The 18,587-nt window shown below is 32.7% G+C and overlaps 1 protein-coding gene and 1 long non-coding RNA gene across 2 annotated transcripts; one reads left to right on the forward strand and one right to left on the reverse strand.

Moving 5' to 3' along the window:
• Positions 1-866: 866 nt before the first annotated feature.
• LOC125055245 lies at positions 867-18,025 on the reverse strand. Its single transcript, XR_007117835.1, has 3 exons — positions 17,882-18,025; positions 2,417-2,764; positions 867-1,196 (listed from the first exon to the last, which is right to left on the reverse strand). It is a non-coding gene; the product is annotated as an uncharacterized LOC125055245 (long non-coding RNA).
• LOC125055244 (collagenase-like) lies at positions 6,298-11,250 on the forward strand. Its single transcript, XM_047657618.1, has 5 exons — positions 6,298-6,615; positions 7,227-7,494; positions 8,715-8,807; positions 9,714-9,892; positions 10,692-11,250. The coding sequence occupies exons 1-5, from the start codon at positions 6,445-6,447 to the stop codon at positions 10,794-10,796; spliced, it is 816 nt and encodes a 271-aa protein (XP_047513574.1). The 5' UTR covers positions 6,298-6,444; the 3' UTR covers positions 10,797-11,250.
• Positions 18,026-18,587: the final 562 nt, after the last annotated feature.

Consider the following 18,587-nt stretch of genomic DNA (forward strand, 5'->3'; position numbering starts at 1 on the left):
TAATCATCGCGGCGACACTGGGTCTAAAGTTTGACAGAAGGCCGTTGTCATTAATTCTACTATATATGTAGTCTGTTGATACCGCACAGCGGTTTGTGATCGCCATTCAATTAGGGACGTAATTTAAATTTGGAACCATACCATATAAAACGAGTTAGACCACAAATTGTAAAACAACATTTTCATACAAAATAAATTATACTTGATTTTATAAGCTAAAGAAGGCCTTCATAGCTTGCAAATAAAGCAAGCAATAGGCACGAAATTTTAGGCACACACTATTTATAATCCAGTCACATTTATGGTTAAAGTTGTAACAGAAGTGACCAATGGTCTTGTGTACGTTGTTGTTGTTGGTCATCTTTATGTAAAGCTGGGGTATAGCGATAAAGACTATAAACTTAAAAGTGTACATGAACCTACACCAATTATCTGTGCCGATACATATAATGAAAACGGTACAATTTCTTATTCTTACTCTCTTTGGTATAGCTTAGGTTACCTAGAAAAGCAGTGCCGTTAACTAACAGCCGTCATTTTACGGTTGTTAACGTCGTTACGGTGTCACTCAACGTTCTCTAGAAAACCTACTCCGATGTTATTTATAGACAACGTATGGGTGACGTCACCTTGCGTTTGTTTGTTGCGCAACGTTACATTGCGGCCGTTAGATAACGGCACCGCTTTTCTCGGAAAACTAAGCTTAACAGGCCTAGACCGTTGCTTCTACAGGATTTCAGATGTCAATATCAGTATCGATTTAATGAGATTAGTTTTACATAGTATGCTTATAGGCTTTTACGCCTAATATATTTAATTATGTCTTTACTACCAAGATAAACCTATATTAATAAAACCCGAATTTAAGCTTAAGAATAATGCGCATAGACAAGCCAAATTAAAACGATTCCATTGGTTATAAAATACTTAACTATCTTCTATATACAAACATCAGTTACAATTTTATATGCATATTATCTAGAAATTTCTACAGCTCTCTTTCAGCTATATTCCCAACGGGCCTTGATTCCCTTTTGTCTCGTCTTGGACCTAATATATAAATTCAATAAGTTTTACTAATTGTATCGGACCTATAAAACAACTACCTATAAATGCGTGAAAATAAACCCCATCTTAATATCTAAAACGTCTAATATTTGTAGTTACATAAGGCTTTTTTAAACTCCAACGATGATCTGAAACAAAAAAATATTGAGTCATTTTTAAGGCTGTAAACACCCAAGTAGCCCTGCGATTCTGTAACTCACTCTTAAACAATAAACTACAAGCTCCCTCCTTATCAGAATGCCAAATCGTAAAATGACTGCTTCACGACTGATTTGAGCGCGACCGCCGCTGCGAAAACCGCTGTGCGAGTTCGAAAAGTGAGTTACAGAATCGCAGGGCTGCGGCTGCGTTAAAAGCCTGGGAGTATAATAGAGGATGAAGTTTCATGTGTCTCTGAGAAGAGAAGATCTTCACCAATTACATACAACCAAAGATGAAACGCACGCTATACGGGCTGTTTACCTACTTATCTAAAAATAAAAATGATTAAGGAAACAAAGACAAAAAAGTAGAGCAGTTTTTTAATTCTAACAAATATTTAAATTTCTACGCGGGCGAATCCGTCCCAGAGTTGTTGTATGAGGAAAAATAATTTCATCAATTACGATGTAAGCAGTGTAATACCATTAATTTGACATTCATAATTTTAATGAATGTACCGACGTTTCTTGGCGAAACTCATTTCAGCACATAGAAATATTTTTATTAAAGTTCAAAGTGGCTTTATTAATTATGCTAATTGGATTATGTCACAAGTTTAATACATAATTATTAAACACGCTTAAATTGATTTTTTAATAATATTTTTTACTTGTGATTCTGTAGTTTACTATATATATATAACGTAGGCACTACAGGAAATCTTATTGAAGAAATTTCCTATGAAGGAAGGTTCCATCGTCAAGATTCAAAATTAGAACCTATGTGAAAACATTCACGGAGATTCTATTTTTAATGACAGATATGAAAACTTTCAATTTATAAATTTCATACTACTATAATCATGAAACTGTGAAAATCATTTGTCGTTAATCATAAATCAACACAAACTTTCAACCATAAAATACAGATATTGGAAATTTCGTTAAAATTAAATAATATTGACAAATTATATTAATTAGGTTCAAATTACATTTGACTTGCAAATGGTTATCTATAATTAATTAAACGCGTGAATGGTTTTATATGATTCACATATTCGTGGCGTAAAAAATGGATTCACTTTGAAATAATTGTTTTAAGTCAACAGTAGGCTGATCACTATTTTGAGAAAATTTTTCACGGAAACACATACAGAACGCTGAGAATAAATAGCGCCACTTTTAAGTAATATTTTTGTTAAACTTACTTGCCACTTATACTAAACAATGTGAATTGGACACCCATCCTTCCTAGCATTTTCAAGCGGCGGTGATATAACAACATATGTATCTCTCTCCTTTTGGTAATCATCACCAGCGAACAGCGGCGGGGGAGGAATGACGTCACTTTTCACTTCCTCTTGCGTCACTTCCTGTCTCTTCCTCCCCGGCATATAATTCATGATACATGTAACAGCGATGAGGAATAAGAAGAATACAAATACGACGTCAAACATGATGAGGAAGTTGACCATTACAAGTTGCATCACGCCAAGACATTACAATCTGCGGGTGTCTTCAGGAGATATCCTGAATGCCGATACTTGGTCTCGAGTCTGGAACAAATATTAAATTGAGATGGCATAAATAATTTTTGTCATAATTAATATGCTTCTATAAACAGTTCATTGATTTATGGATTGTCTGTACAGTTGAGAAAAAGAAAATTAACATAGACCGGATTTTTTTTTTAATTTTCTTCAAAAGCTTGCTAACGATCGGCACTCTTATACGTTAATCTGATACATAAAGAACAAGAAAATACAAGCGCTTATAGGCAAACACTACAAACACGAAGAAAAAATGAGAACGATTCCCAAATTATAAAAACTAATACCTATCTCGTTTATCAGAATGCTCAATCTGGATATGGGTGAGTTTTGGCCAAAACACCTTGTTCTGAAAGGAGGGACAAATGGGATGATGGGATACCTAGTCTAACTAGTGGTAACAAAAAATTTAAATTTAGTTTAAAAAAAAGGAAATTTTGGTATATTCAACCTGATTCAATAATTCAAATCTTAAACGTATACGATATCTCAATTAATTTTTTTACGATTCTCCAATGACAACATATCAAAGTGCTCTAACCTGGTTTCGTATGTTGGCAATTCTTATTTCGAGATGCCACTGGAGAAAAGTAGATGCAGAATAATGTAGAATAGATCAATTTTACACACCCTGTACGCAGAAACGCCTTTACGAAAATAGAACTTCTAATTAAAGAACAATTTTTATAGGATAACAGAACAATAATGTTTTAATATAGAACTAAAAGTAAATTTACTTTTTCAATAAGAAAACGTGTTTAGATTTAATATAAATCTCTTAAGAATATATTTACGGTCTTATCTTGACGTAATACGTTTAGAATTGAATTAATTAAAAATGTAAGTGATAAGGAGAAAAATAATTATGTTTATGAATGAGGAGAATATATATTTTTTTATATAATACGAGACAAACGGACAGGAGGCCCATCTGATGTTAAATGATATATAATGCATAATGCAAGCCAATCAACGACCTCTCTAATACTATAGACCTTATAGCTGCGGGACTCAAAGAGAAATCCTCCTTCAGTAATTTAACTAGGAGTGACGACTTTTGACATTTACTTAAACATTCTCTTTGAAAATCAAATGAGGAATTTTAAATACTATTAAGAATATTCACGATAAAAATAAACTTAAAAGAACTCGACTAAAATTGCTCGTGGTTCGAAGAATTATGTACAACATCACAGGCTAAAAGAAAATATTTTCATTCAGGAGAATGCGTTCATAAAACTTTTCATTTGGCCTCACGTTAGCAGTACAAGGCTTTATTTCGATACCCTTTTGTGCTTTTCTTTGTGAGAAAACACAAGAAAGTATTATTTGGGAACCCTCCAATCAGCAGTGCCTTGTATTTTGTCGCTGACTTGGCTTAGAATATGAGTGTTAGGGTAACATCGTGTCGACTTATTTCCCTACTTAAGACTTTATCAAATAATATTTATCGATGTCATAGCCACATCGATTCAATTTGTTAGAAATAGATATTTTATAAATTTTGTGGTCCATAATTTTTTCGCTGGGGTAATATACACTTAAAATTGTTTAGATTAGACAATTCTACTTATTGAATAACCCCCTAAAATATATATTATGACGATTAAACAATTATATGTTTATAGCACCTGTATCCTAATTTAAAGCAAATCAAACACAACACTACACACAATACTCGTCGAGCGAGTTTGCTTATCTTGCGGAAGCCGTGTACAAATTATTTGAAAACTATTAAGTATGAAAGTGTGCCATTATTTATTATACATTAACAAAAATTTACAAAACTGATGAATTAGGTATGCGCATAATTATTATGTGTTATTCTTACTTGTTATCAACAAAATTAATTAATTAATCTTGATGTGATTGAAAATGATAATCATAAAATGATATTATCTACCAAGATAATATATAGATAAATAGATCTAATTGTTTATGTAAAAAAATTATTTGTGAATTGTATGTTTTTTGTTTTATTTAGAAACTACGGTACGATTAAACAAATAAAAAATAATAATCCGACTAGTACAACTCGAACTCGAACATTGTTTATACACCCTTTTTATTAAACTGAACAATTTCGGATACCTAAAAACGTCTGTGATGGCACAAACAAACATCAAAGTTAATTTGAACCTATTTATATTGATAGGCAAACTATAGCAAATCAAATGCGTTAATCTTTAAAATCATAACCATCACATAGCCTAAATAAAAGTAAACAAACAGTTTTTAAGCCGGTACAGGTAGATTGACTTGGCAATCCCACTAAACAATCTAATTTAATATAATGTATATTACTTGTGGGACACATTGTGTTTCCATGCGATAGCCAAGTCAATGTGTTTAGAGGAAAAATGCAGCTGGAGGGGAAATCAGGGCAGGTATATCGAATGTAATAATAGTATCACGTTCTATTCCTTTATACGTGAACAATATTTTAATCCCAGACGATAAAAAGATCGCGAGCACTCAACATTGAGTTGCATTAACGCTATTTCAACTAGATAGACTATTACTTCAAAATAATCGTAGGCTATATGGACTGAAGGTAACTAACTCCGGAGTTTAGTTAATTTAGCAGATTATCTAACCCATCCAAATCAAAGTGCTCTTAGAGGAATCGTCAATATTTGTAAGCGCTTTAATAGCGCGCATCGGAACCTAAAGCGCTGTTACTGTTAATTTAAATATAAAAAAAGTGTAAGAAATGTTTTTACAAATATGGCAACTCAATAGTAGTAAACTAGAAAGTTCGAAAAAGGGCCAAAAGTTTCAAAAGAAGCCTGACAAAGAGCTTAAGCGCGAGATAAAAAATCAATAGCTTTGGTTAATTTAATTTATTTTTATGAGATCTTTTAAAATTAAAATGTAAAAATTAATAATTCAATAAAATATGTCAGAGCAGTGGCGCTGGTGTCAGCTGCCATTTTTCATTATTTAAATACATCAATTAACCTTAGGCTGAGCTTTTACATGTCTGTTTATACATACTATTGTTTATACCTTTTCTTTAGATTTTATTTTATTTTAGTTATAGTTGCATGTTATTTTTAGTATATTTTTGTTAATTAATTATGCATCTCTAGTACTTTACCCTCTGTAGGTGTTTCTTTTTTTCTATTGTTCCATTTTAGGGTTGCCTGGAAGAAATCGCTTGTTAGCGATAAGGCCGCCCGTTGCCTAATAACTTATGTAACCTACTTACTTTTTGGTTCTTTTCTATATGTATGTGTATTATGGCAGATTTGACAATATTAATAAATCTACAAATTAACAGAACAGTTTTGAACTAATTTGACTTTGATGTTATTAAACTGTAGATAATGGCAATGGCAGCTGACACTAACGCCATTGCTCCGTTACTCATAATAGTGATTGAAGTGATTATTACTACAGACTATCAAAAAGTCAGTTGATTTGTAAATTTATTAATATTGGCAAATCTAATAAACAGTATAACTAATTGAACTAATTTGACTTTGATGTTATTAAATAATGAAAATGGCAGCCGATACCAGCGCCATTGCTACGACAGATATATTTTAAGCACATGACTGACATCTGCTTCTATCTTATCACCAACCTAACAATTAACCTTGCACTTGCTCACTGATTAATGTACGGACCAATGTATAAAAGGACAGTTTCTGATAGATATTTTTAGCCTGTCATTTGAAGCCATGAGATTACTTATATTAATCAGTGTATTGATAACTATCAATAATGCTTTTGAGTACGAGCCATTAGTAACAAACTATCATGGAGAAGTTGGTATCCCGGAAGCAGCGCGTATCAGGGCAGCAGAAGCGGCCATGAGCCCCAATAATGAAGCAGTAAAATACCCATATGTGGTGAGACAAATTTTGTCGTTTATTACAATCATAATAAATACCGCTTTTTATTAATAATACTTACAAATTGCCTAAATTACTTTAAAGAACTAGATTAAACAAAAGCAATTAAATGATTACAAAACTTTGTCTGATTATGAATGAGAGTCATTTAATTATCACCGTACTTATATTTTGTTTTAAATTCAAAAACATTCATCCCTCCCGATATTTCATGATTTTCCTAGTTTCTTCGCGAGTAAATCGCTCTTTCTGGACAGGCTCTTAGTCGCGTTCTTCATTTCTCAAGGTCGTTTTAGCGTTAAATAACTTACTAAGTTTCAGTTAAATTCAAGTTCAAGTATCTTCTTCCTTTCGAACGCTCGTACAGTCCAGGTTTCAGTTTTTAAACCGAGATATTACGATATTTTCAATAAAAAAGTTTGCAATAGCTTTATTATGGTGTCTTTGGTCTAGTTTAATAGTATGTTGTATGTTCGTAGGTTGAACGAAGGAATATAAGAAATTAATTATTTAGTATAATATTAAAATACTGTTCTCATCTAATTTTCATAATACCTACCAAATAAGACGCAGTCTATATATCTTCTTTAGTATATATTTTTTTATAGGCAGGTTTAATCATCAAGTTAACGAGTGGTGAGGAGTCCGTGTGCAGTGCCTCTCTTCTATCTAATACTATATTAGTGACAGCTGCTCGATGCTGGCGCACCAACTATCACCAAGGAGACACGATGACAGTTGTCCTTGGATCCAATTTCCTTTTTTCTGGTGGGGTTCGGGTCAACACCAATCAAGTAGTAATACATCCACGCTACAAAATGGACAAGCTTACACAAGACGCCGCGGTGGTCACCATAAATCATGTTGATTTTACTGGCAAGTTAATTAGTTTATTGTTAGATGTCGAACCACAAAATTTAAATAATTAGGAAAGGAACGAGTAGCCTTACTCCAAACAATATCCTTAAAGGTTTGATCAGACAGCGGACGGGGCGTGGATGTCACACTGTGGACGTGATGATCCTGTAAGCGTCGCGTCAGCTTGGCGTGATTTCTCGAGCATTTTGAAACAAGCTCTTTGAGATTTCTTACTATTCATTTCCAAATAGTTGATTTCAAGCTCGCAATTTTGTATGGGGAGTGACCCAAATCATACAAAAACTGTGCTCGAACACTTTTGATTAGTCTTTCAACTCTCTCCATGTCCATTTTTGTAGTTGAATACACAGCTGCCGTCACGCCGGGCGCGACGCGTTGCGTTCCGTTATCTGTTTGACTACTACAACGAATACCCATATAACACAACGTGTAGCGACGCGCTCACGCCCCGTTCGCGCCCCATACCGCCGTACTTTTCTTGTACTACCATCGGGTGCGACGCTACCGTTGGCGTTAATTAGTACATTACTACTGTTCACGTCGCGCCAGCGTCGCGTCGCCGTCCCGCCCCGTTCGCTGTCTGACCAAACCTTAAAGCAACACAATAGGAAGGAAAATAGTAGAGTTGATTGGAAAAAAAGCAAGTTATTGCTAGGAACACTAGACGGTAAAAACATTTGTGTTTGTCACCAAAAAATTAAGTGTATAAGAATGTTCCAGAATACGTACGCTTTTCTAGTAAAAAAACTTTAGAGGTGTCAAGGGACACCGGGATGGAATGAAATTCCTTTCGATTAATTTATATGTTAATTGGTATCATAACAGTATGATAGATTTTCTCGACACCAATCTTACGACGAAAAAAAAGCCAACATCACGAGGTGTTCCCAGGCGGTCATCCATCCAAGTACTGACCTCGCCCGACGTTGCTTAACTTCGGTGATCGGACGAGAACCGATGTATTACAATAGCAAAAAAGTGTCGTGACAACTTTTCGTAAGAATTTTTTCCGTCTAGCCCCCTTTCACAACGCGCGATAAGGAACTTCGTTCCAAAAAAAACAGAATAAGAAAAATAAAGATCTAAACACGCTAGTGAAGTAAGAAATGCTGTTATAAAAATCTGCGCGAAAGATTCTAATTATATTTATAACCAGACTACTTCAGCAATGTAGTTAAGATATGGTTATGTTAATAAAATTGTTATACCTGTTACAGACAATATAAATCCAATACCATTGGACTCAAGAATGAACCCTGATTTCTATAGAACGACAGCAACTGTAGTCGGCTTTGGTACAGTTGGAGCTGGTGAGTTAATGAAGCAATTTTTAATCATGATGTAAAACTTTTAAACACGGCACGCAAGTTTTCTAGTATATCTACAGTTTATATCCGTGGTCACGGTGACTGAAGACACAAGGTGTTGAATGTCAAAAAAGTATCACAGCTGTAGAAAAAGTTGTATCATCTTTTAGTCGATACCAACTCCGGGGAAATAAATACAGATAATACAACTTTTTCTATAGCTATGATACTTTTATGACATTCAACACCTTTTGTCTTCAGTCACCGTGACACGCACGCTGTAAAGCAGGCGAAACGTCGGGTCAATTGAAAATTATGTAAAATAATTGTATATAATAATACATAACTTTAATCCGGTTAAAAAGTGTTTTCTTTAAGTATTATTGCGATCAGATCTTCTATGCGTTAATTATTACGAAAACCAGCATATATAGAGCATGCTACATTTTCAGTATAATATTCTAATACTACACAGAGACAGTACACTCAATACAGTGAATCATATAATAATAGTCGTAATGAATACCTTTGTTTTAATTAACGTAAACCTATATATAAGCAACCCAAAAACCGCACTTTCTTTGCCAACGCATTTTCTCCTTCCGGGCCCTTTCATGTTTAACCACTTCCTTAAAAACAAAATTATCACTAAAATTTCAAAACTCACATTATATTTACTTAAAATTTCAAACAACATCTTGTCTGTCTTGTCTGATGTAGAAAATATTCTTATTGTGCAAATATAGTTTCAATTTGCATTAGTGCTATGTAGAAATCATAAAGTGAAATACAGTTTATTCAAAAGGTATTTTGATTTATGATTGAGTGGGACTGGCTGCCCACAACACAGGGAATGCTAGTGCACTTTTTACTGTGTAAAATAAAGTTTTTTCTTTCTTTAATATTTAGATAAGGATCGTAAGTTTTCAATGAGGGATATTAAGGTCGAAATAATACATCCAAACCAATGCTACTTAACATTTGGTTACACGACAATAGTGGCTTCAGTGAATTGCGCAAAAAATGTCGTTGGTAATATTTCCTGTACTGGTGACACTGGAGGTCCTCTTATCATTGATAATATGTTGGTAAGTATATTTTTTACAACTCATATAGATCCTTTTAGCGACTTAACGTTCAGGTTGAGGGTACAAATTTTAAATGGCTTCTAGTACTAGGAAGGATGAATCAAGCAATACTCACGAGATGTTTTTAAATTTATATGTCAAATTTTGTTAAGAAATATGGGCATACAATAATAATTTATTGACGCAACAATCCTTCATAGGTCCTGGACTGGATTGTAAATTTTCTTTTAAATTTTTTAAGAAGTAGAAAACTGCTTTTGACACTCAATTAGCCTCATAGGATCTTCATAAGTCTTGTATATAAATAGCATTTCCTTCTTATATTTTTTAATGTATTATGTAAGTCAGTGCAGAGCAGTGTTGGCCAAGTGGCTTCAGCGACTCTCATAACTGAGGTCGGAGGTTCGATCCCCGGCTGTGCACCAATGGACTTTCTTTCTATGTGCGCATTTAACATTTGCTCGAATGGTAAAGGAAAACATCGTGAGGAAACCGACATGTCTTAGACCCAAAAAGTCGACGGCGTGTGCCAGGCACTGGAGGCTGATCACCTACTTGCCTAGTAGATTTAAAAATGATCATGAAACAGATTTAGAAATCTGAGGCCAAGACCTAAAGAGGTTGCAGCGCCACTGATTATTATTATGTAAGTCAATATAATATTGTTTCACTTTTGCCGTAAAGAAATATGTACTTACAGGCAGTAAATCCTATTATTTTCTAATTATTAGTGTATATATATATATTGAAGTCGGATACTTACATATTTTTTTGAAAGGATTTATTCATTATTTTTCAGGGCGGCATCGCATCTTTCACCGGACCACAAGGTTGCGAACGTAATATACCCGTTGCCTATTACTTAATAGTTTACGCTGATTATTGGATTCGTCAATTCTTGTAGACTGTTTCAAACTAGGAATTGAGTAAATTTCATTTTTGACTACAAAAATAACATCTTTCTATCTAAAAATCTAACCGTTGGTTTAATTGTAAATCATATTTGTATTGTTTCAGAGAATAAATTAAATTTTGAGAATGTATTCAGAAAACTTTCGTCCATAAGAACATTTAAAGATCTATAGTGACAAATATCCTTGTTTTTATTAATAGCAAAGTTAAGACTTAACAGAACGCGAAGTAACTTCTAAAATTGAGCGTTGTTCGTGGATTATCTTAATTATACAAACCAGACGTTCATGAATATTTAACCGTCAAACTTCTCTAACTTAATTTCTATACTGTATTTGATGGTAACAACATCTCAACGTCATTAATAGCATTAAAAATACGTATTTATTCAAAAATTTAATGTTTCCGACAGAATATAAAAAAAAATTGACGGCTTTTTAGCTTTTTTCAAGGGTTTTATTTATTTACAAAAAAACATAATCCTGTTTTACAGACAAACCCAAACCCTTAATTGACAAGGATACATAACCAAGTACAATAAACAAGATATTAATCAGGAAAAATGCAAATGAAAAAATTAACTAATTATTCTAACAAATAGTAGAACTTTTGAAGTGTTCTTGATGACATCAGGATTCAGGGCTGATATTATAAACACAATACTAGTTTTCTGTCAGTCTAATAAAGGAACACAACTAAGAATGAAACCAATGTACAACAAATAAGTAAAAACATATAAAAATATAAATTATTGTGTAATTTCGGTTTGGCGGTTGAAATGTTCGAAATCCTATTCATAATACTTTCAGTAGCAAATTCTTCAATACCCCTGCAGTTAGATGGTGTTGGACCCATTGATGAGATTAGATAAAACGTCCAAAAACTTTATTTAAACTTTGAGTTAAAAACGTTTAAACCTTCGCCTGCTTTTGGGTTCAAAAATACCCGAAATCTAATCTTATTACAAAGAAAAGATTGAATAAAATTTTGAAAGCTCCCTACATTGAAGTTAATGGATATTGGCATTTTAGCAAGGAGAATTCAGCAAATAATTCAGATTTTCTGTGAAACGCTCGAGTAATATCCGTCCCAAACGCTCCACTAGCGGTCCCGAACTCAAACGACTGTCGCCTGACTTTTATTGTACTCGATTTTTATCGCATAAATGAAAAATGAGCACTGTTTAATGTCAGACATTACAGTAATATATAATGAGTATTTTAATCAACAATAATTGTATTTTAATTTACATTGTCACGACTAGCTATGAACCTTAAAAACTAAAGGTTTATACATATAACTCAATCTGAGCTTTTCACATATTACCCGTTTTCTTTAACCTCTTTTATGTAGGTAATCCGTCTTTTAGCCCTAATTAACAGCGTCTATAAGGATATTAGTAATTTTTTTATTTAAATTCTAAAATATTTACTATTATAGTAAAAATGCACGGCTGGGGTACAAGCGCACGATTAACCATCTAACACACTATCGATCATAATACATAATAAAAAATGGTGAAATTCTGAAATATTAAAAAGCTTTCGAATAAGTTTAACCTCTAAGCTTGAATTATTGATTCCCATCACCAACTTTTCGAGTATCTAATGTTGTCTGAATAGTTTAGGCCGATACTTTCGTTCAGCAATTAATTATTTGATTTAAATCGGTAATAAACAACTGAACTCGAACTTTATAAGTTCATGATCTTGATGCTAATACTTAAAACTGAAAAAAATAATGAGTATGTAGTAAGTAACCTATCTACATCAATATTTATGTAGATAGGTTGACGATTGTAGCATTACATTACATTCCATACTCATTATTTTTTTATCGTTCCTACACAGATTTCAATATAAGCGTCAAGAACGTGAACTTATAAAGTTCGATGACCCTTATGAAGCAGTAATATTGTTAATTCATACTTTTTAGTGCATTTTGCAGACGGTTAGGTGGGAAGATAAATATTCACCCACAATCCTACCCACGATGGACATTGCATAATGGTTTCTGCGCCCCGTACCAACCCACCAGTCTAGAGTAGGTTGTCCTGTTAACTATCTTGAGCGATCCAACCAACCAATGGAATTTATTATTGTCCGTACTCTTTTCTTACATTATTATTATCTTTCTTATTTAATTCTTGATTTTGATTTGTTTATTTTATAACCAGAAATTCATGCATTAATTTTAAGATATATTAATTTTAAGATAGATTAATATGATTTCTTTTATCTATTATAAAAAATATGTTTCTTTAGTATCCTGACTATCATATTTTTTTATTATTTCTTGTTTCCAAGACAACATCGTGTAACATCGCCCTCATAAACCGTCTAATATGGGCTCTTAGCGTTCATTGCTTCTACAGGTTTTAATACATGCCTGTAAATATGTTTCCAATCTTTCCAATGAATCAGACGCAAAAATATGTCTGCACCATGTAGTGTATTTAAATTTCATATAAACGTTTTTAATTCTTTGACATTTATAATGTGAAAAATACCAAACCATGAATTAAAGGATTCAAATTACCAATGAGATCCGCCTTTCAAAGTCCATCCAAGCCTAAATATTTCATAATGTATTTGCATTGTGATAAATATTGATGTCTATTGGGAAAATTGCTTAGTCATAATATGATAAATGGTTCTGTTGCGAAAGGTTCGCAATCCCCAAACTACAAACTTCATGAAAATTTAATATGAGATTTACGCTTATTAAATAGCACGTGAGTTAGCAATCTCCTTTCTGCATAGTTTTGCTGTTGAATAGTTGGAAACTACTAAAGGACTGTTTCACCTTGTAAATTAGGTTGGTTATAAAACTATGCCTAAATTAAATAGCATTATGATATGTTCTATAAATATAAGCGACTTTGAAATGTACTAAATTTTTTTTTTTTTTTATAAAACAGGGGGCAAACGGGCAGGAGGCTCACCTGATGTTAAGTGATACCGTCGCCCATGGACACTCTCAATGCCAGAGGGCTCGCGAGTGCGTTGCCGGCCTTTCAGGAATCGGTAAATAATTTGAATAACAAAACCTCTTTATTCCATGGATTAAAAATATTGTTGACTGGTAACGATGTTCTTTTCCGAAAACTGGCAACTATGGTAACAAACGCGATACTATCTTTATTACAATATTAAAATAAAGAAGGATAGTTTATACTCGTGTGAGTGTGATACTGTTAGAATTGCATAATATATAAGTATGATATAGGCCTAAAAGCGTGCGTGCAAAATTTTGTAAGCTTATGTATGTATCTTTGTTCATTCTTTTGGAGGTTTACTCCAATTTTAGTGTCAGAAGTTTTTGTGATATCATATCGTCATCTGGTAAAATATAAGAAGCGAGGTAAATAATTTTGACATGTGTTTAAAGTCGGTTTATTTTTTTTTGATGAGGTAAGTGAAAAAAAACATCTTTTTTATAAAAACATTTTTTGGAAATCAGTGTACTTGAAGGACTAAAGAAAATTTTACTCCAGAACATCCAAATAAACACATTCAGGTCACGAGGTCAAGTTTTTATTACTAGTAAATAGGTAATTGACAGTTTAAAACGTATATTTTGTGTAAAATACTTTTCTTAATAATGACCTGCTGTGTATGAACTTTATTAATTATTTTTTCATTAATCACTCATGCTTTCTTGTTGTGATTAATTTTTAATTCAGTTATTAAAACGTAAATATAAAGTATTTAGTATAAGTGATTTTTTTTAAATAAATCTCAAAATAAATGTCATGAATTAAATCCATTTAAGTTTCAATGTAAATATTAGAAAATGCAAACTTATTATTTGTTAAATAGAAATTAAATAATAATAAATCCACGGCATCTAATAGCCTATAGAATATATATACTTAACCCAAAACACAATTTTGCCAGTTCAATATATTACTTTCTGTACGCCGTAAAGGTTTTATTGAAAACAAGATGAGTGTCATACAGCTATCTATATATTTGTTGGGTGTAAAATATTTATGAGGGCGGGAATACGAAGGCATGTACCTGTAGGCGATGGCACGGTTTCGTGAAAAAGCTTTCGCAAAATCGAATCAGACAGGCTTTTAAACGCGACATAAGGCCATTCACCTTAAAGTTTTGTTATACATTTTTACTAATAAATAGAATTTGCTTTTAAAGTTGAAGGCAGAAAAGGTGACAATTGTCAAATGACTGAAAGGAAGAATTATCATAAAAGGAGGGCAATATATTATAGTTTTGCTAAGAACTAATATTTTTATAAAGCAAAAAGTTTATGTAGCAAACTTGTAAATTTTATTATATAATATTTATTGCGATTTTATAATTATAGAAATCAAGATATAGCATAAGGACAACGTCTGTATAAAATAAGATACCTATAACATACGTATATGTACGCTTTAGTCTATAAAAGAAATGTACTGTAATTATTAAGATAAATTATAATACGAGATGGACGTGTTTACTTGATTCCCTACATCGAGCCTTATATGGCAACCCAGCCAGAATGATTAGAAAGCATTAATATCATGAGAATAATAAATCGTTGTATATGTTTGTAGATTTTCATAGTAGCTTTATCGTGAGTATATTATTATTATATATATTTCCAACCTTATAAAAATAAAATATTTACAACACGACACAAAAATATATATAAAATTAAATAAAGAAATTACATTAAATGAATTGCTTGGGTATTTAGTGTAGGGTTGGACCTCATCTTGGATATAGGCATCATACAGTCTATGCTATTATTTCGCTTATTATTTCATATGTTACTATTCCATCCATTGCTTGCTCGCTACAGCTATGATAACCTCTGAACAGCGTTTTTTGGTCTGCCAAAATAGTGAACCATAACTACAATAAAAAATTGATAATTGCAGATTTGGTAGTAATAAATTGATTCCTAAATAAAAATATATACTTTTATCGCTTCCGTATTTAAAGTAGATAAAATATGTCGTTCACGCTACATCATTTGGACAAAATATATTGTTTTAACCCTGCGTAGACGATGTCACGGGCACCAACTAGCCTAAAAAAATATATATTATTCATCAAACATCTTTAAAAATGTTACATTAATGCAGCGATCCCGTTCCATATTAATTACATGCAAGCAAGATGCAACTTTAGATATGAATTGTTCAATTTGATACAGTATTGTAGTACAGAATCATAACTCCCATTAAGTTAAGCGCCATAAAATGCAAGACCGATGAATAGAATGTTCAATACTTGAGGCCTCTGTAATGTCTGTCTTTTTTAATTATTATTAATTCTTAGTTAAAAAGTTAGTTCTGATATTAAAATCGTACTTACGGGCCCGAGCCAAGTGGCTATAGACCTATTAATACCAATATTAGTCGACGAAAACTTAATTATTTTGTTAAATTAGCCATGTCACTTAGACATTAATGCCCGCCTTCCACTGCGAGCGGGACGGACCCATTACGGACTCCGCTATACTCGGTCAAGTAACCTCATATGTGACTCTTTCAACTTATGTCGCTCTCTCCGCTGCACTCGTCTCCGCTTTGGTGGAAGCAGATGTTTGAAAATCATCGTTACGAGTATAGCGGAGTCCGTAATGGGTCCGTTCCGCTCGCAGTAGAAAGCGGGCATTAAACCTCTGCTATATAGACCCAAAATTAAGACGGCAAGACGTTGCGGGGATGTACAGCAGCCCAGAGCAATTGGAATTGTAACTCGTGGACCTGGGCTGGTTAGTAACGTAATTGCATCCATAAGAAATGGCGTGTTACAGGAAGCACTTAATAATCCGTAAGCAGTTATTATTTAATTATAGGTTATTATTAAATATCTGCGTATAATCTGCTTATTGAAGATTATACGCAACTTGACTATGATAATCCATATTTAACCTTGTATGGTTTTGTTTATTTTGATAAATAATTGATTCATAGTATACTCATGCGCGATTTTTTTTATGCGAGTGATATTTCTAAGATCGGGGCGTTTTTATACTCCTTCATAAAAAAGAGGTAAAATTAAGAACTTTTATTAAAAGCAATAATACAATTTTGTACAACGGGCAAATTATTTCCTTATGATAGTATTATAAGACCTAATATTTATGAATAAAGCGGCCATGCGATGGTTACAAAAAAATATTACGAATTATATTAGCGGTTACTTAAGAATTATTTAATTTTAATAAATTATTTATTTTAAACTTTCAGATTGTCCTGACGTTTCGTGATGTTATCAGTTATCATGGGTTATTCAACCTATTGTTTTCAGCAAATTCAAGCAACTATACCGTCTGGTATCTTTCAATAAAATAATAATAATGGCGTTTTAATTCAGTACATGTAATAGTTGTGTATATGTATGTGGCGAACTTCCATGGTTGAAATTGTGTTAAAACCATAAACTTATATACTTATCTGAAACATAACACGACATGTTTTTAGTATGAGCTTTGAATGTCTGAATTATCTTTTGATATTGATTGACAACAAATTAGTTGCAACATTGACATAAATGAAATTTAATTTGAAGAATCGTGTTAATTGCCTATTTGTACCAGTTCCTTGCGTCCATTGAGTCTCTTATCTTACTCCTTAACTATCCTAGCGTTATTATATATCTTTAATATAGGCTTATTTTAAGTATGACGGATATATAGCCATTCATTTGTTATTGCACAAAACTCATTCGTGGATGTTTTTATCATGAAATGTATCGTCTGTTAAAAGTGCTTAATTCATTTTATATCTGCGATAGGAAATCAAGGGATTTTTTGAAATATATTATATACATATTCTCAAATAATTATTACATGTTATAAGAGAATCGTTTGCTTAATAAAGTGAAAATTAAGTGTTTTGTTATCATTTTTATTCTGTATTGTTCATGTATACGTAAGAATTTTGTAGAGTGATTAATGGAAGGATATAACTTTTTATGTTTCGTGAAACGAATTGAGTGCCTGTGCATTTTATACAGGTACGAAACATGCAGTCGTAAGATTTTGTAGATTTATATATTAGGCTTTGCAAATTTCAATGAAACTATGTCTTTTCTGTGCTAGTATTAAAAAAATTACCTCTTATAAATAATACATTGGTCCAATCGCAATAGTTAATTCACAATACATGGTTTTCTTTTTCGACACGATCCCGAAGTTTCGGTAGAGTCGGATTTAAACTGACAAACGCGCCGGCCGGCGTCAAGCGGCTGACTGCCGGACCCCTCACCGCATTCGCGAGTCGCAACCCTATTTTCATTTACAAACATTATAAATTCATATCCCATTGATGGCTCGTAGAATTACGTATTACAATTGAAAATTGGATAGTAATTCCTGTTTTTTTTTTTTATATATATTAATCATACAATCAGTCTTTGCGACTATAAGTAGATACATTGAGAGCTTATTGACGTGATAGGCGCTACTCCCAGCAGAGCCTGCCTATTCTTATTTAAACTCAGTATGTTGGGTTGTCCTGGTCAAAAATGTCTCGCCGCTTTTTTAGTCGTCGAGTAGTTTCTGGTATAGTTAGCTGTCCTGCTAGCTGATTGGGGTGCTTTTGAAGTCTTAGTTTGTAGTTATACCCATGTGTGATTTCATGTGCAATTCCTGTTTATAAAACATATTTTGAACCAATTATTCCATAGTCTGTTAGAAATCTATCACTGCATTTTTTAGATGAAAACCTCTCTTAAGCAGCCATTAAGAGAAGAGGAAACCGATTCTTAAAAGCCCCAACCTACACGCAAGCTTTCTCGCTATGAGTTTCCATATGATTGAT

The sequence above is a fragment of the Pieris napi genome, chromosome 13 (assembly GCF_905475465.1).
Source record: "Pieris napi chromosome 13, ilPieNapi1.2, whole genome shotgun sequence".
NCBI lineage: Eukaryota > Metazoa > Arthropoda > Insecta > Lepidoptera > Pieridae > Pieris > Pieris napi.